The 26357-nt window shown below is 50.4% G+C and overlaps 1 protein-coding gene across 1 annotated transcript in view; it reads left to right on the top strand.

The window, feature by feature from the left end:
- Positions 1–26357, top strand: part of AACS (acetoacetyl-CoA synthetase) — a 54757-nt gene that overhangs the window by 6429 nt on the left and 21971 nt on the right. Inside the window, exons 2-8 of the mRNA XM_069557398.1 lie at positions 1906–2009; positions 3318–3438; positions 4956–5069; positions 11492–11589; positions 20670–20784; positions 20990–21071; positions 24900–25047. Of these exons, the coding sequence (XP_069413499.1) occupies positions 1906–2009; positions 3318–3438; positions 4956–5069; positions 11492–11589; positions 20670–20784; positions 20990–21071; positions 24900–25047 (782 nt within the window). The remainder of the gene's footprint in view (positions 1–1905; positions 2010–3317; positions 3439–4955; positions 5070–11491; positions 11590–20669; positions 20785–20989; positions 21072–24899; positions 25048–26357) is intronic.

Raw genomic sequence — 26357 nt, 5'->3', positions numbered from 1 at the left:
CAGGCAGGCATCATTGCTGGGACAGCAGCTTCTCTTCCTTGAACTCAGAGCTCTAAGGGACCCCCCTTCCCCTCATCACAGCTATGCTGACTCTTCCCCCTTTGTTCTGATCTCTGCTGCCAGAGATGCCCCATGGCCTGGGCTCTTGGCTTCCTCCCTGGTCCTAGCCCCCTGCCCCTGCCACCCTGGCTCTCAGCAATTGCTCTCTTCCTCCGGCTCCCGTGTCCAGCATGACCGAGAACAAATACTGGATGCCGGGACTTCCCTGGTGGTCCCATGGCTAGGACTGAGCTTCCAATGCAGGGGCCTCAGGTTTGATCCCTGGTCAGGGTACTAGATCCCACTGCCATAACTAAGATCTGGTGTAGCCAAAAAAAAAAAAAAAGAACTCTTTAAAAAAAAAATTAACTGGATGCCACATGGAGGAGGGATACTGCTAAGGGCAGGGATCACTATGTGTCATCCTCTGAATACACCCCCAGTGAGGATGATGAAAGCTGTAGTTGAGTGATGCATTGAGAGAACTTGACTTGTTGGTCAGCTTCCTGCTGAACTGTTATCATCCCTGGGGGCACTGGTGGATGAATTTAAAGTCCTGCTGAAAACATACTGAGATTAAAAAGGCCCAAAGGGGACTGGACTTGCCCATGGTTCCAGGATTAGAACCTGCTGAGAAGAACGTGCCTCCATTTGTGTAAAAGTGGGAGGCAGAGGGATGTATTTGCTGACACATAAAATCTGCAAGGTCACACAGAAAAATCTCTTTCACTGGTTACCTCTGGACCAGAAAAGTTAGAGGGTTGTGGGGGTAAGAGAGAGGGAGGCTTTTTTTTTCTTCTCTTTAACCATGTAATCTTTTATTTACTTTGTAATTTTGAATCCTGTGACTGTAGCACTTACTCAAAAATCAGAATAAGTAAATAATACAAAAAAATCCCCATAACGTTGTCTTGGCATGAAGAGTCATTGGCAAGCTTCCAGTACTGGACTGAATTTTCAAATCTATTTAGGTTTTCTGAGTTTGTAGGGTATAATAATGTGTTAAGTCACTTTCAGTTCAGTTCAGTTCAGCCACTCAGTCGTGTCCGACTCTTTGTGACCCCATGAACTGCAGCACGCCAGGCCTCCATGTCCATCACCAACTCCCGGAGTTTACTCAGACTCGCGTTCATCGAGTCAGTGATGCCATCCAGCCATCTCATCCTCGGTCGTCCCCTTCTTCTCCTGCCCCCAATCCCTCCCAGCATCAGAGTCTTTTCCAATGAGTCAACTCTTTGCATGAGGTGGCCAAAGTGTTGTGTCCAGTTCTTTGTGACTCTGTGGACTATAGGCTGCCAGCTTCCTCTGTCCATGGGATTCTCCAGGCAGGAATACTGGAGTGTGTTGCCATGCCCTCCTCCAGGAAATCTTCCCGACCCAGGGATCAAATGTGCATCTCCAGCATTGGCAGGTAGATTCTTTACCACTAGTACCACCTGGGAAGCCCCTAAGTATTTTATACTTGGCCTCATTGAAATCCTCATATTTGCCCTGTGAAGCAGGTTGTTATTAATCATTTCCATTTCACAGATGGGGAAACAGAGACATAGGACTTACAGAGCTTGCCTGAAGCCTCACAGCTAACAAATGGCTGAGCCGGGATTTGAACCCAGGCCTTCTGGGTCCAGAGTCCATGGTCTTAGGCATGCTGGTTAAGATGAAAAATCAGCTGCCTCATTGCTTTGGTTCTTTTAGGGGACTAGCAGTGGTGGGTTTGCTTCAGCAAAGACTAAGGTGCCCTGCTCTCCCAAGATCCTTTCTCATCAGATGCCTTTGAAGCCTTCAGACACATGTAACTCCATCTTGTCATTGAACTAAGTTTCCTCCTAAGATTTATCTGAGCTATATGTCTTTTTTTTTTCCCAGAAAATTATGATGACTTGTATCATTGGTCAATTGAGTCGTATTCAGACTTCTGGGCAGAATTCTGGAAATTCAGTGGAATTGTCTTCTCATGCATGTATGATGAGGTAAGTAGAAATTTCACTTACACATTCTTTTCTACATTGCAAAATCATTAATTTGGGGGGATCGTGGTTATGATTCAAGATGAAGTGTTAATTTGGGGGAAGACTAAATTCTATCTTATTTTAAATCCTCACAACAGTGGGAAAAAGTCATTGCCTCAGAGAATTGCTGGGGGATTGTTTTGGGGTGAAGAACCTCATGGGTACTCTGCAGACTTGGAGCCCCCTCGTGAGCATGGATCCCAGGCCCTGTCTTGCCACTCTGAGTGATCCTAAGAGTAGGGCATCACTTTGTTTTTGTTTTAATAAAAATTATTAGAGTTGTGGTAAAATACACATAACACAAAATTTTCAACGATGCTACATGCATTCACATAATTGTTTTTTAAACTATCAGTTTTGTTGTTAACTTGGATTTTATTTTTGGCGGTGCAGCATGTGGGATCTTAGTTCCCTGACCAGCGATCAAACCCATCCCTCCCCTGCAGTAGAAGCTCAGTCTTAACCACTGGACCACCAGGGATGTTCTTAACCTGGATTTTAGAGGAAAAATCCAAGCTCTTTATGCTCAATAAATATCCAGGGACTGGGAACTCTGTTATTCAGATAACCATTTGTTGTGTTGTTGGTTTCATTGTGAGGTGAGCCATTCTGAAAGGTTCATCTGCAGGCACTTGGGGAAGAAAACCAAGGTTCCAGCCCCTGAGTACAGAGGCAGGGATCCTGCTCTCTGAAAGCTGTGGTGGGAGGGTCAGGTAGGCCCTACACTTTGACTCCCTGGTTTCCATGCTCCTGGTTACACCTGGAACGCTGGGTGGCTGCCATGTCTGTCTTATTTACTTTCTCTTATCAGCATCTTTCATAAAGTAGGGGCTTAATAATTGTTGATGGAGTAAATTAGTGGGGATGGTGTTTTCCGTTGGCATTAATTTTTTTTAACATTAGCGAGGAATAATTGCTGTGTATAATTATGTATTTCAAGTGTACATGTGATGACTTAATATATATATATATCTTGTGGAATGATTACCAAGGTAATTGACACAGTCATCACCTCACACAGATACCTTTTTTTTTTTCCCTTGGTGAGAATGCTTAAGATCTTTCAGCAGCTGTCAGGGACACTGTACCGGATTCATTTCTATTTTCACTTTCCAGACTTTGGGCCAGGTCAGTGTTCTGTCCATAAAACGATCTAGCGTCGCTTGGGCTGGTTGGTTAGTTGGCTTCCTGGGATGTGGAGTCCCTCATGCGCGTCCTTGATGTTACCCTCTCGTGCATGTGTGTCTTGGTTTGCCGTTGTCCCTCTAGGTCGTGGACACTTCCAAAGGGATCGCCGACGTGCCTGAGTGGTTCAAAGGCAGTCGCCTCAACTATGCAGAAAACCTCCTGCAACACAAAGAAAACGACCGAGTGGCCCTTTACGTCACGCGTGAGTCCCAGCAACTGCTCAGGTTTTCCTCTCTTAGTGTGTGTTTTTTGTTTTAATTTTTTGGCTGCACCAGGTGACATTAGAGATCTTAGTTCCTAGACCAGGGGTCGAACCCTGGCCCTCTGCCCTGGAAGCATGGCTTCTAACCACTGGACTGGCAGGGAAGTCCCGGTTCTGAGGCATTCAGAATCTGATATCTTATTTCCAAACAATATCTTGGGACCTTTGGGTTTTATGTGTGTGTGTGTGTACATGTGTGTGATGAGAACATAAAATAGTAACTTCACCATCTTAACCATTTTTTGAGTGTCCAGTTCAGTGGTGTTAAATATATTCACATTGCCATGCAGTAAATCTCTGGAACTTTCTCACTGAGACTCTGTACCCACTCAACATTGATTTTCCCTTTTCCTCCCCCAGCCCTTGGAAAGTTATATATATTAAAAAAATCACAACCCGATCAAAGAATTCTTCACTTTATAGAAGCATTGCCAATAGTAAAAAAAGAAATTTTTAAATGGCAGATTCTGAGCATGTGTCTCAGAGGTGCCCTTTCCCACAGCTTTCCTTTTCCATAACGTTGGGTAAATCTGTATCTTGTTTTGCATTCTCTGCATCTGTGTAATGTCTCCCAGGCATGTTTTCTAACCTGTATTTGTACAGGTGTGAGTTTCAACCATGTCTGTGACTCAGAATCTTTCTCTTTTTTTTGAAAAATTTATTTTGTTTTTTGGTTGTGTGCAGTGTGGGATCTTAGTCCCCTAACCAGGGATCAGCCCCAAGCCCCCTGCAGTGGAAGCATAGAGCCCTAACCAGTGGACCACCATGGAATTCCCTAGAATCTTTTTTTGTTTTTTTTTTAAACTAAAAAAATATTTTTTTACCATGTCGAGTTGGTTTCTGAAATACGACAACACAAATCAGCCATGATTCTACATACATCCCCTTCCTTCCTCGCCTCCCTCCCCTTCCCCCATCCCATCCCTCCAGGTCATCACAGTGCCAGACTGGCCTCCCAGTGCTACACAGTCGCGTCTCACCAGCTGTCCATCTTACACCCGATAGTGTCTATATGTTGATGCTGCCTTCTCCATTCGCCTCACGCTCTCGCTTCCCCGCTGTGTCCGCAAGTCCATTCTCTGCATTTGCATCTCCTTTCCTTCCCTGCAAATAGGTTCATCGATATCGTTTTTCTAGATTCCGTCTATATGTATTAATATAGTATATTTGTTTTTCTTTTTCTGACTTATTTCACAATGTATAACAGGCTCTAGGTTCATCCACATCACTGGAACTGACTAATTTGTTCTTTTTTATGGCAGAGTAATATTTCATTGTGTATACATACCACATCTTCTTTATACATTCATGAGTCGATGGACATCTAGCTTGCTTCCATGTCCTGGCTATTGTGAATGGTGCTACTAAGCACATTGGGGTGCATGTGTCTTTTTCGAAGATCAGAGCCTCTCTTTAGAGGACAGTCCATGGATGACCTATCCCTCTGCTCTTCCCAGGGGAAGGCAAGGAGGAGATTGCGAAGGTGACTTTTGAAGAGTTGCGGCAACAGGTGGCTTTGTTTGCAGCAGCGATGAGGAAGATGGGTGTGAGGAGAGGAGACCGGGTCGTTGGTGGGTATTTCTGGCTCCTGTCACTGTGGGAACAGGGGAGTGGCTGGGAAGAAATGCGGTGGAGTTGGGTCAGGTTGCCCATGGCCTTGTGTTTCCGTGTGCTGCACAAACTAGACCAGGAAGGATGATCACTGAAAGTATGGCCTGGCGGGAGTGAGCTGGGCTGTGAGGGTCCTCGGCTCTCAGCCCCAGCGTGAGCGTGTCTTCATGCTGAGTGGGAGCCAGTGTTCACAGCTATGTATTTTTTTTTAATGAAACATGGTCCTTTTTTTAAAAAAAAAATTTTATTTATGGGACTGTGCCCACTCTTAGTTGTGATGCATAGGATCTTTAGTTGTAGCGTATAAACTCTTACTTGTGGCATGTGGAATCTAGTTCCCTAACCAGGGATTGAACCTGGGTCCCCTGCTTTGGGAGCACTGAGTCTTAACCACTGGATTGCCAGGGAGGTTCCAAAATGTAGTCCTTAAATGAAACACAAGCCAGAGAGTTCATCAGTTGCGTGCATGCTCAGTCATGTCTGACTCTCTGCAACCCCATGGACTGTAGCCTGCCAGGCTCCTCTGTCTATGGGATTCTCCAGGCAAAAATTTTGGAGTAGGTTGCCATTTCCTTCTCTAGGGGATCTTCGTGACTCAGGGATCGAACCTGAGTCTCATGTATCCTTCATTGGCAGTTGGGTTCTTTACCACTGACTCTTCCAAGGCTGGGAAAAGCTGGCTGCTGCATTTTCTGTGTCTGCCCACCTCCAATGCACTGGTTTTCGGAGGAATTTCGGAGGATAGTTTCCAGGCTGTGATTTCCGCTGCTTGTATTGACATGACTGTAGACTGATCCCGAAAACCCAGCAGAGGGAGTTTTATCAGTGGAGACTCACCTGACAGATTTCCTCCACCGCACAGATGTCACGGGTGGTGCCGCCAACCTGCTCGTTTCCCAGATGAAAAACCGAGGTCCAGGGGAGAAAATTCACCAATTCATTTTTTTTTTTTTAATGTGGAAAGAATTTCATTATAAAAAACTGGTTGTTGATTTAAATGAGAGGGCTTCCCAGGTGGTGCTAGTGGTAAAGAACTCATCTGCCATTGTAGGAGATGCAAGAGACTCAGGTTTAATCCCCGGGAGAAGGAAATGGCAGCCTGCTCCAGTATTCTTGCCTGGAGAATCCCATGTACAGAGGGGCCTGGAGGGCTATAGTCCATTAGGGTTGCAAAGAGTCAGACACAACTGAAGTGACTTAGCATGCATGCATGCAGACAGCTTCAGTTCACAAGGTTGTTAACATAAAGTATGTGAAAATACTTGGCCTCTGGAGATTATTTTAAATAAGGAGTTAACTTTTATTTTTTTATTTTTGGGCCATGCTGCTTGTGGGTTCTTAGATCCCTGACCAGGGCTTGAACTTGGGCCCTCGGCAGCAAAAGAGTGGAGTCCTAACTGCTAGACCGCCATGGAAATCCCCGAGTTACTTAATAATGAGGCATGAAATTTCATGGCCAGGACATCTCATCACAGATCTGTTAAACAATTGATTGTAACTGTTTGGTGCTACAGCATAGGAGCAGGACCCCTGGGCCCCAGCTTCCTCATGCCAGGCGGGTGGCTACACTGTCCCTGGGGATCCCCACCAGGGTTTTCTCACTCAGCGTGGTTTCTCCCATGTAGTCCTTCCTGGTGAGAATTTGTTTAGCAGCTTCGAGGGTACCAGGCTCCCTGGAGTCAGGTGGCTTTCTTTTTGTACTTGGTGCTGCCTTTGGGCCTGTGGGTTTGAACGAGAACTTCCTCCTCCCCTGGACCTCGAGTTTCTTCATCTTTAAGTAGGGCGGCAGAGAGGCTGACCTGACTGGTTGTACAGTGTCTCGTGGGTGAGAAGTCAGGTGTGCCTTCTCAGTCCTGCCCATCCTCCAGCATCCCGGGTGGGGCCAGTAACGAGGAGGCGTCCAGGGACAATTTCCAGTCCACAGCCAGCTGGGGTTCTTTGTGCTTTTTGCTGTGATGCTGGGGTCAGCGTTTAAGTCATTCCTTCCAGGATCAGACATCAGATCTCATTCTTAAACCAAAAGAGAGAGCTTCTCTGTCCTCTGGCCACACGGCTTCGCTCAAGGCACCAACCCCCGTGGCACTGAGGGTGTCTGTCCCCTGCTCCGAAGCTCACTAGCTCCTGCTGCCCCCCAGGGGCAGGTCTGCACAGGCCTTGCATTCTTGCTTCCTTCCCTGCCTCCTCACACCCTCACCTTTCCTCAGTCCTTCCCTGACTGCTGTCCTCCGAAGTGTCCAGCAGATCCTTTGTGGGGAGCCAGCCTCCTCCCGCTGGCCTGTAACTTTACCTGCAAATAGTGTCACTCAGGGAAGCCCCTGGGTTGCCCCCATTGGATCCTCTGTCTGCATGTCATCCTCTGTCTTCAGAGAATGTGTCACTGGTATTGGGTTGGCCAAACAGCTTACAGAAAAACCGGAACGAACTTTTTGGCCAACCCAAGTAATTTTCTGTTTGGTTTTTGTGATTATTCGATCATCAGTCTCCTCTGTTTGGCTCTAAAGTCCATGAGGCCTGGGAGGGGGGTCCAGCTGTGAGGCTGCCCTCCCTGCCCCCAGGGGTCATGGGACCAGGACCACAGGCCAGGGTGTCAGCAGGAGAAGCCACTGGGCATGTTGGTATAACCGTTACCCATCTCCCCTCTCCCGGGGGTCTCACTGAAAGTTGGCGGTTGGCGTGTGTTTGCAGAGAGGGTGACCTTACCCTGGGGTAAGCCGTGTGAAAGGGCTGGACCCTGAGACTCCTTCTCAGATGATGGAGCCGGGTGTGCAGTGAGCACTCACTAAGTGTTAGCTGACTGGGCCTGTCTCAGCCCTGGATGGAATGTTCCCCTGTAGATCCAAGGGTTCGCCCTGGTTCACTGAGGTCTCTGCCCAGAGGCCGGCCCTGCCTCCTGTGCAGAAATCCACTGCCACTCTCTCTGCACCCATTTACAGCTGTCGCCTTACTGGCTCCCTGAAATCACGGGATTATTTGTATGTGTGTGCACATGTCTGTCTGTCGGTCCTCCTCCGGGACTAGAGGACGCGGCTTTGTCTTCTGTTCACGGCCCCACCTCAGTCCACGGGGCGCCTGGCACACAGTAGCGTAGAATGAGTATTTTATTGGATGACTGCGTGAGAGTACTGGGTCCGAGCAGGCATTTTGTGGTTGAAACCACAATATCTTGGGTTTTTCTCGCTCTAGTTTAATCTGCCTAGAAAAGGAACTCAAGAGACTCTTCTACCCTCCAGTGATTTTTCTTCCCTCCTATTTTTATTAAAAAAAAAAAAAATCTCCCTTTGAAGGAAACACTTCTGAGAAGGAGAAACAGAAAACAGGGTATATGGGGGCACCTCTTGGCCATGCTTTTTTGGGGGACGTCTGCTCCCTTGTTCTTGGCTCCTCAACATCAGGCTGGTCCTGGGTGGCACCCCACGCCCCTCAGCCACCCCGCTTCTTGAGTGTCGCAGCTAGAGTACTGATTTGACCAGATGACAGTTACCAGGACTGGGGACTGTGCTTCCCAGAAGCGAGTGTGAGGAAGCCTCAGTGCAGAGGGGCTTGTGTGGGGAAACGCTTGGAGAGCTTTGCGGATGAAGTTAGAGCTGCTCACGACTCTTCCTCATCTGTGGATTGGGTATCTCCTGGCCATGTGTCAGAGGAAGCCTCAGTGCAGAGGGGCTTGTGTGGGGAAACGCTTGGAGAGCTTTGCGGATGAAGTTAGAGCTGCTCACGACTCTTCCTCATCTGTGGATTGGGTATCTCCTGGCCATGTGTCAGAGGAAGCCTCAGTGCAGAGGGGCTTGTGTGGGGAAACGCTTGGAGAGCTTTGCGGATGAAGTTAGAGCTGCTCACGACTCTTCCTCATCTGTGGATTGGGTATCTCCTGGCCATGTGTCAGAGGAAGCCTCAGTGCAGAGGGGCTTGTGTGGGGAAACGCTTGGAGAGCTTTGCGGATGAAGTTAGAGCTGCTCACGACTCTTCCTCATCTGTGGATTGGGTATCTCCTGGCCATGTGTCAGAGGAAGCCTCAGTGCAGAGGGGCTTGTGTGGGGAAACGCTTGGAGAGCTTTGCGGATGAAGTTAGAGCTGCTCACGACTCTTCCTCATCTGTGGATTGGGTATCTCCTGGCCATGTGTCAGAGGAAGCCTCAGTGCAGAGGGGCTTGTGTGGGGAAACGCTTGGAGAGCTTTGCGGATGAAGTTAGAGCTGCTCACGACTCTTCCTCATCTGTGGATTGGGTATCTCCTGGCCATGTGTCAGAGGAAGCCTCAGTGCAGAGGGGCTTGTGTGGGGAAACGCTTGGAGAGCTTTGCGGATGAAGTTAGAGCTGCTCACGACTCTTCCTCATCTGTGGATTGGGTATCTCCTGGCCATGTGTCAGAGGAAGCCTCAGTGCAGAGGGGCTTGTGTGGGGAAACGCTTGGAGAGCTTTGCGGATGAAGTTAGAGCTGCTCACGACTCTTCCTCATCTGTGGATTGGGTATCTCCTGGCCATGTGTCAGAGGAAGCCTCAGTGCAGAGGGGCTTGTGTGGGGAAACGCTTGGAGAGCTTTGCGGATGAAGTTAGAGCTGCTCACGACTCTTCCTCATCTGTGGATTGGGTATCTCCTGGCCATGTGTCAGAGGAAGCCTCAGTGCAGAGGGGCTTGTGTGGGGAAACGCTTGGAGAGCTTTGCGGATGAAGTTAGAGCTGCTCACGACTCTTCCTCATCTGTGGATTGGGTATCTCCTGGCCATGTGTCAGAGGAAGCCTCAGTGCAGAGGGGCTTGTGTGGGGAAACGCTTGGAGAGCTTTGCGGATGAAGTTAGAGCTGCTCACGACTCTTCCTCATCTGTGGATTGGGTATCTCCTGGCCATGTGTCAGAGGAAGCCTCAGTGCAGAGGGGCTTGTGTGGGGAAACGCTTGGAGAGCTTTGCGGATGAAGTTAGAGCTGCTCACGACTCTCCCTCATCTGTGGATTGGGTATCTCCTGGCCATGTGTCAGAGGAAGCCTCAGTGCAGAGGGGCTTGTGTGGGGAAACGCTTGGAGAGCTTTGCGGATGAAGTTAGAGCTGCTCACGACTCTCCCTCATCTGTGGATTGGGTATCTCCTGGCCATGTGTCAGAGCCAGCAGGGTCACACAACCTCCCTGGGTGGTGAGTCTCACCCTGCCTCAGGCCGTGGCACGGTGGAGACATGTCAGTTGCATTCACAGCCAGCTCTTTCCTCGGCAGCAGATGCCTGTCAACGGGTCTGCCATGTGCCAGGGCTGGGTGGAGCCTGGGTGCTGAGTGAGCGATGTAGGGCTCATGTCCCTCTAACACCCAGCCTGGGAGATGTGGTGAATGCATAGAAATGGAAGTTCCCACCACTGTTGTCAAATAGGCAATTCAGAGCTGCGGGAGGAGGAGCAGGGGGAGAGCTGTCCAGGACGCCTGGGGTGCTGAAGCAGAGAGGGTTTTTGTATAACCAGGGAGCCGTGCTCGGAGGAGGCCCTGGCCCTTCTGCTCCTGGCTGCTTTGTGCACAGATCCTTTCCTCTGGAGCATTTAAGACAATCTGTTTAATCGATCATAGTCTCTTTGGCTATAAAGGTTCTCTGCCTCTATTACTGTAGAAGCCTAGCCTCCTTCTTGAAGACGGGCCTGAGCCCCTTTCAGGCTTGTATATGTCTCTGCTCTGTCTTCATTCCCCTACAGCCTCTCCTCTCCTCCCTCCATCCAAACATCCACCCACCAGCCGGCCACAGGGCCTTGATCTGCAGGGTGTGACAGAAGGCATTTGGTAAACTAGAGAGCAAGACAGTCAAAGTCCCAGTCCTCGCAAGAGAACCAGTTATAAGTTGCCAGTTAGGATTTTCCTTAGGTGATTATTATGGTAAATCTGGCAAGGGAGAAATATGGCATGCTTTATGGGTGACTGGCCAGGGCACCTGAGTTCATGGAGTGCCCTTGGAGAAGGCTTACCTGAGGGAGTTTCGTTTGCATTCAGCGCTGAAGGATGCGTGCGTGCCCAGTAGGGAGGGCTGGTGTGGGTGGGAGTGTCTAGACAGCTCATGCAACCCATGCAGGCCCTGAGGCAGCAGGCGCTTCAAACAACTGAAGAACTGAAGGCAGCCTATTATGACTGAGCCCAGAGTGAGTGCCAGAGCGGAGGGAGAAGAGACCAGGCCGGATCTTGTAGGGGTCACTGATCCGAGTGGGTTGGAGGGGGTGATGGCAGGAAGCAGTCAGGCTGGCAGCAGGTGATTGCAGCATCCGAGCAGGAGCTGTCCAGGTGGGTGGGGTGGGCCTGGCCCTACTCTGTGAGCCGTTCACAGCCAGCCCCTCTCCCCACTCCCGCCTGGCTCTGGGAGGTGCTTTTGAAAGTCTGCATCCTCACACCCTGACCAAGCGTTCTCCCTGTGTCCTCTCCACAGGCTACTTGCCCAACAGTGCGCATGCCGTGGAGGCCATGCTGGCGGCTGCGAGCATTGGGGCCATCTGGAGTTCCACGTCCCCAGACTTCGGCGTGAATGTGAGTCGGGGTCCCCTCAAGTGCCCTGCATGTGCTGCCCCTGCAGGGGATCATTCCTTGTGATTTCTGCCTGATATATTGGGTCAGGGTGTGGGCAGCTGCAGGGTGGGACCAGCAAGATGGGGAGGAAAACAGCTTTACTATGACTTCCTGTCTCCCCAGCCAGTGACTTGTGATCCATGGGAGAGGAGGAGCCAGAAGGAGCTTAATGTTTTTTTAAATTAATTAATTAACTTACTTTTGGCCGTGCTGGGTCTTCATTGCCACTCTTGAGCTTTCTTTAGTTGTGGCGAGCCGGGGCTGCTCCTCTGTTGGCAGTGCACAGGTTTCTCATTGCAATAGCTTCTCTTGTTGCAGAGTAGGGGCTCCAGGGTGTGTGGGCTCAATAGCTGAGGTGCATGAGCTAAGCTGCTCCGCAGCATGAGGGATCTTCCTGGGCCAGGGATTGAACCCGTGACCCCTGCATTAGCAGGTGGAGTCTTAACCACTGGGCCATCAGGAGAGTCCAGAGCCGAATCTTCTCTTAAGCCTACAAGTAAATGATTCTTCCTTCCTTTCTTTAATATTCCTCACGTCCAGCCATGTGTATTGGCTACATTAGTGTGTTACATGTGATGGGCAGTGTTCTGAGCATTCAGTAAGAAGTGCCCGACCACTGCCCTGGTGACTTCATGCCCACATGAAGTTTTCTGATGTTTATCCTCTGCAGACTGTTTTCCAGATTTGTTCACAGAAGTTCCTCCAAGGCCTCCAACATTGCCATTTCTGATCTCTTTTTAAAAAGTATTTTTAAAATTATTTATTTATGTTTGACTGCGCTGGGTCTTCATTGCTACATGAGGGCTTTCTGTAGTTGCAGTGAGTGGAGGCTACTCTTGGTTGCTGTGAGCAGGCTTCTCATTTCGGTGGCTCCTCTTATTGTAGAGCGTGGGCTCTAGGTGCACAGGCTCAATAGTTGTGGGCGCATGGGCTTCGTTGGTCTGTGGTGTGGGGGATTTTCACAGACCAGGGAGCAAATCGGTGTCCCCTGCGTTACAAGGCGGATTCTTAACCACTGGGCCACCAGGGAAGCCCTTATCTCTTACTTTGAGTCTGAGCTTTGCACCCTATGTGGGAGTGGGTTGAGCCTTTTTATTTCCTTAAACCTGGAGGATACCAGGGACCAAGATGCACCAGCTGTACAGTGACCCAGGCAGGGGCAGGAAGCTGAGCCCCACATGGGGAAGGAAGAAACAGTGGAGCAGGACTTCTGGGACTCTCTACTTCCCGATCAGGGACCTCTTCTGGTTGCAGAGCCTTGGGGCTGAGGGACCCTCAGGAGGCATGCGCACAGTCCCCTGTTAGAGGACACAGTGGGCATCTTCCGAGACTGCTCTTCTTTTGCCCTGGGCATGGCCCCAGCTCTGGGCATCCGTCAGAGCAGCCCAGGGGCCAAGGGCTGGCCTGGCTTTGCTGCCTGTGCATCCCTGGGCGAGTTGTTTATCCTCATGTGTAAGGCAGGGGCAGTGGAAAGAGAGAGTCTCATGAGACAAGTGTAGACCGTGTGGGCCTGTGATTGACGTGGGAGGGTTGATACACTTGGACCATAGATGCAGTGATGGAGCTTTTTCAGCCTTGCTCTGTGACCCATGTGCCTGCTCCATGGCCAGGCATTTTGGGTGTGAGCTTGACACCGATGTCTGTCCTGAGGCTCGCTCTTCTAGAAAAGATTTCACAGTATTTCTTATTTTCCCCTGCACCGCACAGAGGAGGGATAGACGTGGCTCTGTAACATGGAGGCCTGGAGCAGTGAAGTGATTGGCCGAGGCCAGTCCTGGCCCCATGGGGTGAGGACTGAGCCCTGCTTTCAGGGAGAGGGTGGTCATCTCGGCCCTCATTGCTGGTGGCCATGATTGTGCCTCCTGGGGCTTTGCTGGGCCTCTGCCAGATCGCCTCCCGCCAGGACCGACTTGAGATTGAAGCTCCGGGGTGACTTCTTGATCCTCAAGGCCCTCCGTGAGGCCACGTGTGCTTGGGACTGGGCCATCCTTGTGGGAGCCAGTCCCTGGGCACTGTTGTCCTTGGATCTGTTAGCAGCCCTTGAGCTGTGTTGCCTGGAAGTGGTGAAGGTGCCTCGGGGTTGGAGAAGCCACGTGGCATGGAGGTTACCGGCAGGCAGGCTCCTGCCTGGGTTTGAGTCGGGCTCTGCTGCTTCCTGGTTCCCATTCCTGGGGGCACACCGCAGGAGGCTTGAGGACAGCAGCAGAGCTCATCTAGGGCTGGGACAGCGCTCGACCCGCCCCCGAGCTCAGTAAATGTCAGATGTTCCTGATGTGGGATCTGGTTCCTTGACCAGGGATTGAACCCAGGCCCCCTGCATGGTGAGCGCAGGGTCCTAGGCACCGGACCTTCAGCGAAGTCCAGAGGGGTGGGTGTTTTTGAGTGAATTGGAACCTGTAAGCAGTTGTAAAGATGTTGGCAGAGCTCTGTGTGGCAGGAGGGGTGTGGCTGTGGCCTTCTAGAGCCTGACTGAAGCTCGTGCCTGAGGGCGTCACAAGCTTCAGAGAGTAGAGGGCCTGAGTTGGCCTCTGGTGGCAGCTCTCAGCCTCCAGGTGCAGGGCGGGGCGGCATTAGGGGACAGGTCACCTCGCACTTGTTTGTAGCATCAGCAGCTGGCCCTGACCCCATGCCTGTTCTCATGAGTCTGCTTTGTGCGGAATGTCACCACCACAGGCCACTCTGGCCGACTCTGGTCCGAGGTCCTGTAGTGTAGAGGACGCAGCCCGTGGGTAACGCTGGAGGGCGTCCCAGGCATTCCTTCCCTGGGTTGAGGCTGGTTTGGTTTTCTGACTTGGCGGCTGTCGTCAGACGCACGTGCGCACTAGATGGCAGCGTGGCTCTGCTCTGACCCTGACCTTCAGCGTATTTGATTCAGGGAAATCTTTGCCATGCAACGGCCTGAGTCTGGGGAGAGCCCTCCGTTCCATCAGAAAATGACAGGGCCAGATATCTTTCTACTAAGATGCTTCACTTTGCCCTGAGTTCTGGGAGGTGGTCCTCATTTTGCTGAGCCCCTGGTGTAGAGCCAGAGGCAGATGGTCATATGTACAGTCTTCAGGAGTGAGTGTTGAGCAGCTGACAGTTCATGTATCAGCCTGGTGACTTCAGGGTGCCCCGGCTGCTGGTACCACCTCTTAGCTCCCAAGGGTGAGCCCTGTGTCTGGGAAGCCCTGGTCCGAGTAACCTGGACCATAGCACTTGCTCATGTGGGCATTGATACCCGTGGGCTTCCCTGGTGGCTCAGACGGTAAAGAATATACCTGTAATGCGGGAGACCTGGGTTCGATCCCTGGCTGGGTTGGGATGATCCCCTGGAGGAGGGTGTGGAGACCCACTCCAGTATTCTTGCCTGAAGAATCCCCATGGACAGAGGAGCCTGGTGGGTTACAGTCCATGGGGTTGCAAAGAGTCAGACAGGACTGAGCAACTAAACACAACAAGGACCTGGTAGAAAGCAGTGACCCCAGAGCCTCAAGTATCTTCTCTGTTCTCTTCCAGTAGCTAAAACCTGCAGGAAACCCTGAGAGTTAATGATAAGATGGGGCCTGGGGTGGGAAAGGGGAGTCCTATGGGCCTGCGACGGCCCTCTTCAGCAGTGTGCAAATCTTTACTTAAAAAAGAGCCTCCTGGGGACTTCCCTGGTGGTCCAGTGGCTAAGACTGTGATCCCAGGGTGGAGGGCCCGAGTTTGATCCCTGGGCAGTGGCACCCCACTCCAGTACTCTTACCTGGAAAATCCCATGGACGGAGGAGCCTGGAAGGCTGCAGTTCATGGGGTCGCTGAGAGTTGGGCACGAATGAGTGACTTCACTTTCACTTTTCACTGTCATGCACTGGAGAAGGAAATGGCAACCCACTCCAGTGTTTTTGCCTGGAGAATCCCAGGGACGGGGCGGCCTGGTGGGCTGCCGTCTGTGGGGTTGCACAGAGTCGGACACGACTGAAGTGACTTAGCAGCAGCAGCAGGGAACTAGACCCCACATGCTGTAACTAAAGATCCTGCATGTCTTAACTAAGACCCGGTGCGGCCAAATAAATAAAAAAGAGGCTACTGTTCTCAATTTCTGGCATCACCATATTTAGATGGTCCTCCCAGTGTCAGTAAAGGGTCCGTTTCTGAAATTTGCAGTGAAGTACAAATGTCTTTCCTACTTTGGCTCATTTTCTGTTGCAGATCACTGAAAATCCGTATAATAAAGGGAAAATTGTCACTCTCTTGCAAATGCTGATTTTAACTTTTTATTTTTGTGACGGGGTTACAGTGTTAGTGACTATGAAGTAGTTTCTAGTCCTGTGGCACACGCATGGGGGATAGTTACTGGGCAGTTTACAGTTATGGGGGCAGGGTCTGCATACATGTGGACTCTCCTGTCCATGGATGAATTCTCCTTGCCTGGCCAGGCTGGTGATGACAGGACCCCCTCTGTTGCCAAGCTGCGTGCCTGTCTGCGTGGGCTGTTCTGGGGCAGGGTGGGGATGCTGCTTTTGCTCAAGGATGCTGGGGGCCATTCCTTACTTCCCTTGACACCCCTTAGCTCTGGTCTGCCCTCCCCCTGCCCATCACCTCACCCTTCCTCCCATCCTTTCCACTTCTCCCACCCTCTCTGCTTGGATACCTCCCACAGTGGGCTCAGGGACATCTCCAGGTGGGTAGGATGCTTGTTCTTCAGGTCCTCAACATTCCAGCCTCACCAAGACCTCCAGGTCCTGTGTGTGTTGACATTTGGTTTTTCCTTTGTGTCACTGTTTACCTTTGAATGGGTGACTTTTTCAGAGACACTGGGGCAGTCCAGTCTCTGATATCCATGCATCCAAGAGCCAGGCCAGTAGCTTGTCTCCCTCCCTCTTACAGAATGCTTTCAGGTTGCTGCGTGTGTGTATGTGTGTACCTGTGCACACACTTACGTGCGTGAACATAAATAGGAGGGCTGTTCTCACTCTGGGTGGCAGTCCAAGTGATCCAGTACTGGCCCGGCTGTTGGTTACAGCACTGGCTTGGTTGCTAAGCACCCTATCAGGTCAGCTGCATGATCACAGGTGTGTTCGTTTCATTGTGACATGAGAGCAGTCACGACTGAGCAGCCCTCTCCTGGACTGGAATAGGCCAGCAGCTGGTTTCTGATGCTCAGAGATCCCAGCTCGACCCACCAGGAACCTCACCACCATGTCATGGGGTCTCTGAGTCTGTCCATGGTGCCCTGTTCTGACCCCTGGTTCTGAAACACTTGTTGTCTTTGCTGTCTGCTCTTTCTCTCTGTGACCAAGGGTCACTTCCGTGATGTCTGAGCTTCAGGTCACTGCTCTCTGATCCTTCTACCTGTGTGGGCTAGTCCACCAGAAGGATGCTAGGTGTCATGGAGAAATTTCTGCCTTCTTCCAGGGCTCCTGTCTGGCCCCATCCTGCTCCTCCCTGGCCCCAGACTTTCTAGAAGTTCTTTCCTTTCCCTGGGCTGGCTCCCCCTGCCCCGGGCTCTTCTCGTGGCACCTTCAGCTCAGCACGGCTGCTCCCCTTCCACCTGACTGTGAAGCCTGCTCCCCTGATGCCCCTGAGCGGAGGTGCTGTCTGGAGGCATCCTGGGATGCTCTGGCTATGGTTCTTGCTTCCTCCCCCTATTCAGTCTGTGGGGACCCCAGCCCTGGCTCTCTGCTGCTGCCCGATGGCTTTCCTGTCCCAAGGGTCAGTCTTTCCTTAGTAGAGGCATTGCCGTGGTTAAGAGCACCAGCCCCCGTGGCAGATGGAGCAGCCTGCAACCCCAACTCTGCTGCTGGCAGGTTGTGAAGCTTTGGGCAAATGATGCTGGTCCTGCCTCAGCAAGGATGTAGAGCTGATCACAGCCCCAGCCTGTTGCTGGGGACGGGAAGTCAGATGCGTGAGTGACTGCCACCAGCTAGAAAGGTGGATGTTGAATGCTCAGTACATGTAGATGTTTTCATTGGCAAAAATTTTCTTCCCAGCTTAAGTGAGGACTCTCCACCCCTCTTAAAACCCTGGGGTCCAGGAATATTGTTTATTTTGCTATGTGGAGCTTGCTGTTGTTTTCTCTGTCTCTCATTTTTTTCCATGCCCTGCTTGGCATGCGGGATCTTAGTACCCGACCAGGGATTGAATCCCCTGTAGTAGAAGTGCAGGGTCTACTGGGCCACCAGGGAAGTGCCGCTCTGTGGAGTTTGTACATGGCCACCTTGCCTAACCCAGTTCTGTTGGTTCGCCTGGTGGTTCTCACTGGCCTTTTTCAGCATAGCCATTTCTATTGCCTGGTTCTCGGCTCCTTTCTGCTAGCTCCTGGCTTGGCTGGAACTCCAGGACACCATGGCAGTGTGGGCACGGAAGCTGGTTTCTGCTTTTTGCCAGGATGCTTTTTTTTTTTGACCATGCTGCGGCATTCTGGATCTCAGTTCCCAGCCAGGGATTGACCCTGGGCCCCCTGCAGTGGAAGTGTGGAGTCCTAACCTGGACTGCCTGGGATGTCCTACCAGGATTCTCCTCCATCAAGAGCAATGTATTTGCCATAGATTTCGGTGAGACACTGTCTGTCAGTGAGGAAGTGTCCAGTTTAGTAAAGCTTTTTGTGAGGAAGCTTTCCCCCTTTTAATCTGTTAGTGTAGTAAATTACATTGGTCTGTAATCTCTTTTTCTGTTTGCTTGTTCTCTGTCATTGTCTGTCTTCTGGAATGGTTTGTATAAAGGGAATGTTCTGGTACTTAAGGATGAGGCGACACCTGCCCGCAGCTCTGTCCCTCCCGGGTGTCTGGCGCTTAAGGGTGGGGCGACACCTGCCTGCAGCTCTGTCCCTCCCTGGTGTCTGTGTTCAGAGGTGGACCTTTGACTGTTTTTTCTCCCATGGTTATTGTCTCTTTGGGTATTCTGCTGCTTTTTGGATCGGTTTTTGATAAATTTATGTCTTCTTGGGGAATCATCCACTTCATCTGGCTTTTGGCAATTTGTTAACAACACTGAACATAGTGCTTTGTCATTGATTAATCTTTCTGTAGTAAAGTGTGATTTCTGACTTTGGATGGTTGTAGGCCTTAGTCTATCCATTTGTAATGTGGGGACAATAATGCTGTGTCAGGGCACTGAATGAGTGAATATTAGTATAAAGTGCCCAGGACAGTGTCTGATACGTGATAAGTACCGTGTAAGTGTTAGCTAGAAATACTATCTGTCTTGATCACATTTGTCAAGAGGCTTATTTTATTGATCTTCTTGGAAGAAAGATTTTGGTTTTATTGATCAAATCCATCAATAATTTTTCCTTATGGCTTTATTCCTTCCTTTCTTCTCTCTTTTTGTTTTCCTGGCTACCTAAAGGATGAGCTTAGTTCACTGAAAGCAGTTGGAAATTAGAAACAGTAACATTTAATTGCTTTGCTACTTTTCTGCCAGATAGATTGTATGTTCTAAGGACAAGGAACTCTGCTTGCCTGGCACTGTGTCTTGAAAATGGATGACGTTGAAAGTAGAATCTCAGTTCTTCACTCTGTAGTTCAGAGAGTCACAAATTTTATCATGCGTTAGAATCATCTGAGGGGCTTGTGAAAGCCCAGATTGCCAGGCCACCTCCACACTGTTGTTACCAAGACCATTCCTAGGGTCCCTGGTTTCCCCTTGTCTTAAGCACATGCTTTGCTGACTCCTGGAAAACTCTGAGAAGCAGCGCCTGGCCCACTCCAGGCCAGTTAATTAGTTACCTGGTGAGTTTAATTAATTGTCCTGCCACAGGTGGCCTGTATCCTGCAGCCAGGGTGGAGACCCTGTCCATCAGATCCTCACACAGAGGTTCTGACATCCCTGGAGTAGCCCCAGGCATTGACCTTGAGCTGCTACATTGGGCTTACATGTGAGGGACCAGGAATGCTGGTCCAGGAGTCCGGAGTCCAGTGATGCCTTCCCAGATGCTGTTTTTGTGAGTGAAGATGGCTTTGCCATAGTCTGAATTTGGCAGGCTGGAAGGGGAGCTGGAGGGGAGACTGTGAGAGCTTGTACCTGTCACCCTCAGGACTGCGTGCAGGTTGTATCAGTGTGTCTCGAGGCTACACCTGCCAGTGTTGTGTGTGCATGAGAGGTGTGCCTTCTCTCAGTGAGAAGGATGTGCTTGAGGGGGATGGTGATTCCATATGTGGTGTAAACAGACTGCTGGGTGTGAAGAGCCTGCTTTTTCAAATGAGCTGGTTTACGAGTGTACATGTTAATGGGTTTATCCATTTGCTTGGCAAAAAGTGTCATTTGGAGGATTCAGGTACCTCTGTCATTGAAGATCAAAGGAGAACCAAACTGTGGGATGACTTTGCATACAGAGCTTCCTTTTGGGGAGGTGAGCCTTCCCTTACGTACGCCAGAGGAGCTGTGTTGGAAGGTTCTTTCTGTAAAGTGGGGAACCATTTTGGTGATGCAAACACCATGCTGTTTTCCCATTTGATAGACTCAGTGTGTCTGTGAGTCCATCTGGTGTTTCTTTGCATTGATGCTTTCTGTGAAGTGATGTCCTGTCTCGGGTGTGTGTCTGGTTTGCTTGGCTGTCTTTCTTGGCCTCCAGGTGACAGGAATGCAGGGACATGGCTGGCGTGGTGGTCATGCTCCGTTTTCTTTCCCTGAAGATACATCGGTCTCATGGGCTATTGGGAGATTTTGCCTTTTGGATGAGCAACAACAATGTTTCCTTGAGCAATAATGATGTTTCTTTTTGCAGGGGTGGGGTGGGATAGGGGTTGTGCTACTCAGACTCAGAAGTTTGCAGCGGGTGGTCTTAGCTGCCCCGAGGCAAGTGAGATCTTAGGTCATTAGTTCGGTTCAGTTCAGTCGCTGAGTCATGTCCAACTCTTTGCGACCCCATGGACTGCAGCACGCCAGGCCTCCCTGTCCATCACCAACTCCCAGAGTTTACTCAAACTCATGTCCATTGAGTTGGTGATGCCATCCAACCATCTCATCCTCTGTCGTCCCCTTCTCGTAACCAGGAACCATATTCGCCTCTCCTGCATTGGAGGGCGGATTCTGAACCCCTGGACCTCTGCAACAATGGCTCTCTCCTTCTACCCCAGGGCGTTCTGGACCGGTTTTCTCAGATCCAGCCAAAGCTCATCTTCTCCGTGGAGGCCGTCGTGTACAACGGCAAAGAGCACAGCCATATGGACAAGCTGCAGCGGGTCGTTAAGGGTGTGTGGGCTGGCATGGGGTGGGGGCGGGGCGCAGGGGCAAGAGTCCCGCCCCAGGGCTCCCAAGAGCCCCTGGTAGCTGTGAGCTACAAAAACAGAGCAGTTCCAGCCCTAAGTTGTTTTACGTTTCATAAAAAAAAAGAAAGATCAGTGACTAAGTTTGTCGGGGTCTGTAAGCTTGTTTGTTCTTCTCCCCCTGCTTTTAGGACTACCAGACCTAAAAAAAGTGGTATTGATTCCTTACATCTCCTCCAGAGAGAAGATAGACATCTCCAAGATTCCAAATAGGTGAGCCAGCCACACGCTGATCACTAATTGCATATGGAACACAGTCAAGGACCCACTGGGCAGCAGGTTCTGTGACTCTTTCCAGTTGGAGTGGGAGCATCCTGGAGGTGTAGGGTATCTTTGTTAAATGTCATTCCATAGAGACTTCTCTGGTGGTCCAGGGGTTAAGAATCCACACTGCAGTGCTGGGGACTTGGGTTCAATCCCTGATCTGGGAACTAAGATCCCATATGCTGCAAAGCAACTAAGCCCGCGAGCCAGAACTAGAGAGTCTGTGCACCACAAGGAAAGATCCCTAGTGCTGCAACTGAGACCTGATGCAGCCAAAAAAAAAATCATCGTTCTGTAGATGGGCCCTGGAGGGCCCAGAGGGAGTCCCTTGGGGCCACATGGTGACTTAGTGGCAGAACTGAGTCTGTCCCAGGCATCCTCACCCTTCCTGTCTCTTGTCCCTCAGAAGTGGTGGTGGGCTTGGATGGGGCCAGGCCATTTGGCCACAGCAATTCTGAATAGTGTCTCAAGTGTGTGCACATGTGTGTATGTGTGTGTATGTGTGTATGTGTTTACACACACGTGTGCACTTTTGTGTGTATGTATGTGGTGTCTGTATGTAAATGTCTGCACGTGTATATATATGCATATGTACAAAGGAATGGTGGTGTTGGTGTTAGTCACTCAGTCGTGTCTGACTCTTTGGGACCCCATGGACCCCACCAGGCTCCTCTGCATGGGATTCTCAGGCAAGAATACTGGAGTGGGTTGCCATTCACATGCTTAATACATTTTTTTCCATTTTAGAACCTATTTTTTGTCCCTCTTGTTAATGGAATCTTCCTTTCCTCTTCTAACATTCATAAACTAATAGACTTTAGGCCTTGAGCACTGAATAAAATGGTGAGCACCTTAATTCTGAATAGGCATCAATAAAATGGATTATGATTTGCTCCAAGTAGTGGTTCTTCCTGAAGGTCTTATTGTCCACCTTTCATCTCTCTTAAAGAGAACACTGAAGAGAGGCAGGTTTTTTTGGGACACGCTTCTTGGCTTGTGGGATCTTAGTGCCAGATCAGGGATCTAACCCTTCCCCCTGCAGTAGAGTTACAGAGTCCTAAACTTTGGATTGCCAGGAAAGTCCCAAGGAGAGACTTCTGAGATCAGATGTGTTTACCTGCACAGGTAAACCTATCCGTTTAGTCTTGTGTCTGGGCTGTGGGCAGGAGTCTCTGAGCAGCCTCAGAGCCACAGGTGGGGTTCCGCTGTGTGCTATGTGCAGGGAGCGAGGGGGTGTGGAGGCCTTGCTCTTGGGTGGACATGGCTGAGTGGTTCTATCCAGGCACCTCCTCGGGCACTGAGCAGGATAAAGCTCATGTGCTGTCCCCAAGTTTACAGTCAAGCTCAGGGGTAAAGGCACACCTGCGGGAAGGGTGAGCTGTGACCACTGATCCCAGTAGACACAGCCATGCTCGCTGAGTCAGGGGACAGGCAGTGCCCAGCAAGTGAGACATTAGCACAGTTGCTTCTTTGTGGGAGGGGGAGGCAGCACCTGAAGTGACCTTGAGAGGTGGCCTGGACAGCTGCAGGTGCCAGGATTCTAGAGGCTGAAAGGGGCTGCAGCAAAGTGACTGCTCCCTGAAGGCTGTGGCCTCCAGCCAGACTGCTCTGGGTCATATGTCAGCTGTGTGGCCCTGGGCCAGCGAGCAGCCTTGTGCCTGAGTTTCCCCATCTGTAAAATGGGGATAATAGTACCTTCCTCTCAGGTTTAGCAGTGTGCACAAAGTTAGCTGTCAGTAACGTTGTCTGTCATTAAGAGCAGGTGACAGCCCAGTCAGGAGTGAGCTGTGTCTTCTGGAGCACCTGGGTCAGGACGTATAGGCCCTTAACAGGCCAGCCCCGGGGCATGGGCTTGTCCCTGAGACTGTGGGACCCCTGCCTACCTTGATAAATTACACCCAGCCTTAGCTCCCTTTAAAAAAATTTTATTTATTTTTAACTGAAGGATAATTGCTTTACGATATTGTGTTGGTTTCTGTTATACATCAACAGGAATCAGCCATAGATATGTCCCCTCCCTCTTGAACCCCGCTCCTGCCTCCCTCCCCTCCTTGGTTTTATCGATGGGGCCATAACGCACAGAGGCCAGGAGGAACACAGGATGGTTTGCTGGCCCCACAGTGGCCTGGCTTTTATTTTTCTGTATGTGTTTATCGGTGATTGATGTAAAATGAGAGCATCCAGGAGAATTAACATCCACCGCTTCATTCAGCTCCAGGCAATGTAGAGAGTCCTCCCTCCCCGCTGGTCCACCCTGGGAATCGGGCCTTGTTGCTGTCCAGCTTTCCATTGCTGGACGCCGTAGATAAACATGTCTGTGCCTGTGTGCAGATACCTGTAACAGGACCGCCGTTTTGGCTTTTCATTTTTAGAAGAAACAACAAAAGTCATCACTATTTATTGTGATTTATAGACTAGTGAAAGAAGAGGTTTTTCTCTGTGTGAAGCATCTGATTAGATCGGGCTCTTTATATAAATGGGGTTCGGATGGGAGGTGGGGGCTTTCATTGGCTGAAGGGTTCCACAGTGAATAATTTTCCTAACACTCTGGAGAGGAGGACTCTGCTTATTTACTGCTCAGAATTGAATTATTTGGGGTGCCCTTTTCAAATGGCTGTGCCTCCCCCAGGAGACAGGCTCGTCTTTAAGGATGCCTTCACATATGAGCCAGCACACTTCTTCACTCTAGTGTGCATGCGTTTGTAAATATTTCAGAGTAATCATCGTTGGCAGTTTGTTGCCAGCCAAGTTGAACTGAGTTCTCCCCTTTCCTTGAAAGCAAGTTCCATTTGTCAAAACGGTAGCTTTGTTTGTTTTCTTCTCTCTCTCCTCTCTCTCTTCTAAACCAGTGGAGCAACAGAGCCCGGGTTCAGGGATTGATTTTTTCCTACTGATCTCAAAAGAGAGAAATCACTTGTCTCCCAACGTGGCTTTGCAGCTTCCTCTGTCCTGTTTCTGCTCAGGAAACAGCCCCTTTGGTGGCCCTTGATCACACACAGTGAGGCTTTGAGTCAGCTCTGGGGGCACAGTTGAGGACAGGCTGTTTAGGCCAGAGCCGACAGCTGGGCTGAATCTTACTTGTTTCTGGACAGATGTTTGTATCTGGCCATTGTAAACAGAATATAGGGAATCAGTGAGAATAGGATCATTGTCTGGCAGGATTTCTGTCATAGAAACTCTCGTGTGGGACCTTGATCCCACTTTCTTGCTGTGACCCTCACGTGTCAGAAGAGATCTCTAAACCTGTCGCCTCCTCCCCTCCCTTCTCCTGGGGGCTGGGGAGATGGGGGTGGGGGGTCGGAAGGATTCAGGCCCACTTGGCTCTCACTTCCCCCTGGGGGCCCTGGGGAACAAGGCATTTGCTAATCAGATGGTGAGTAGCAAATGGGAGGCACCTGGGTTCTGAGGACTCCAGCATCAGTTCAGACCCCCTCCTCTGCAGAATTTGCACATAAATAGTGGCGTGTTAATTGCAAATGATCCCCCTCTGCTGTGTTTAATATTAAAGTGCTTAGACTCTCGGGAGAAAAGCCCTTAGTCTCTGTCAGTGGCACTAATAAAGCAAAAATTTCACTGAGTTTTCTTTCAGTTTGTGTAGTCCGTGAGCCCTGACTCTCCCTTCCCTCACAAAAGCTTTCAGACAGGTGGGTCCCGGAGTCCAGGCTGTTATCCAGGTAGACATGGAGGGGAACGAACAGGAGGACTCGGCAGATTGTCCCCGACCCCCCAATGTTCTAGAACCTTCACCATTGTTCTCCTGTGCCTTTCTGCCCACAGCGTGTTCCTGGAGGATTTTCTGGCCACCGGGCAAGGCGACCAAGCCCCCCAGCTGGAGTTTGAGCAACTGCCCTTTAGCCACCCACTCTTCATCATGTTTTCATCGGGCACGACAGGAGCACCCAAATGCATGGTTCACTCGGCCGGGGTAGGTCTGCTCAGGGACTCCCTGCTGGTGAAGATGGCACCTCATCCCCGCTTTCCTGGTGGGATGCCACACAGAGATCCATCTTCAAGTGAGACGAGGGAGGCATGCTGGCCTTGCTGCTGTGACCCCATCACCATGGGGTCAGGGGTTCTGCAGCGCCGCCCTGGTCCCTCTGCACAGTGATCCCTGAGGGGATCATGAGCCCAAGGAATGGGTCTTGCCACATATTAGACAGAAGGAAACAGGATAGATGAGAACAGGAAATATCAGCACATCACAGGTCTTAGGAGTGGCTGGTGTGGTTTCTCCAAACTGTCATGTAAGTGCAGGTATGGATGGGCAGGTGTAGGGCAGCATCGTAAAACTTCTGTCTGACAGTGGGTTGGGGTCAAAAAGTTTGAAAGACATGGGGTTGTTATCGAGTCCGAGCTCGATCTGCTCACTGCATAACAGTCTAGTTATCAGGAGACACGATGGTGAAGCAAGGAATAGTGAATTCAGAGAGCCAGGTGTCCGAGCAGGCTAGGGCCCTAGAGCACCATGGTATCAGGGTCTGGATGCCAGTTTCTTTTACAGAACAGAAGGGGGAGAAGATGAGGAAGTAAAGTAAAAATTAGGCTGAAAATCTTGCAAAATATTTCCTGGCTTAGCCAGCCTTGGGGAAGGGATGTGTTAATTTCTTCTTTCCTGCAGCCATTCCCAGGTGGACTGGGTCAGAATGTCATCCTGTGAGCTGAACAAAGGCTGTTTAGTTTAACACTCAGGCAGAGGGGGCAGGTTCCCCAAGGCAGGCCATTATGTATGCTCACAGTTACAGGCAGCATCTTTTTAGTGATTATAGTAACAAAAGCAATGGTGAGCAAACTTTAAGAGAAACAGGTCCATCATGGAGTCAGATTTTATTCTTCCCTGTTAACAGGTTACATTACAAAGTACAACTAACTGAAGGATTTCCCAAGCTGCATTAGTCAAAAGTCCGTGCTAGCAAAATAGCATGGACCTGAGGAGCTTAAATGACAAAGATTTACTTTCTCCATGTTCTGGAGGCTAGAATGTCCAAGATCGGGGTGTGGACAGGGTGACTTCCTTCTGAGCCTCTCTCCTTGGCTCACAGGTGGCCGCCTTCTCTCTGTGTCCTCACAGTGTCTTTCCTCTGTGCATGTACATCCCTGATGGATCTCTTTAAAAAATATTTACTGATTATTTATATGGCTGCAACAAGGTTTAGTTACGGCATGTGGGATTGAAGCCGGGTCCCCTGCACTGGGGGAACAGCATCATAGCAACTGGATCACGGGGGGAAGTCGTTC

This window comes from Ovis canadensis, chromosome 17 (assembly GCF_042477335.2).
Source record: "Ovis canadensis isolate MfBH-ARS-UI-01 breed Bighorn chromosome 17, ARS-UI_OviCan_v2, whole genome shotgun sequence".
In the NCBI taxonomy this organism is placed as follows: Eukaryota; Metazoa; Chordata; class Mammalia; order Artiodactyla; family Bovidae; genus Ovis; species Ovis canadensis.
Note: the sequence above shows the minus strand (reverse complement) of the source record. Positions and strands in the feature narration are given on the sequence as shown.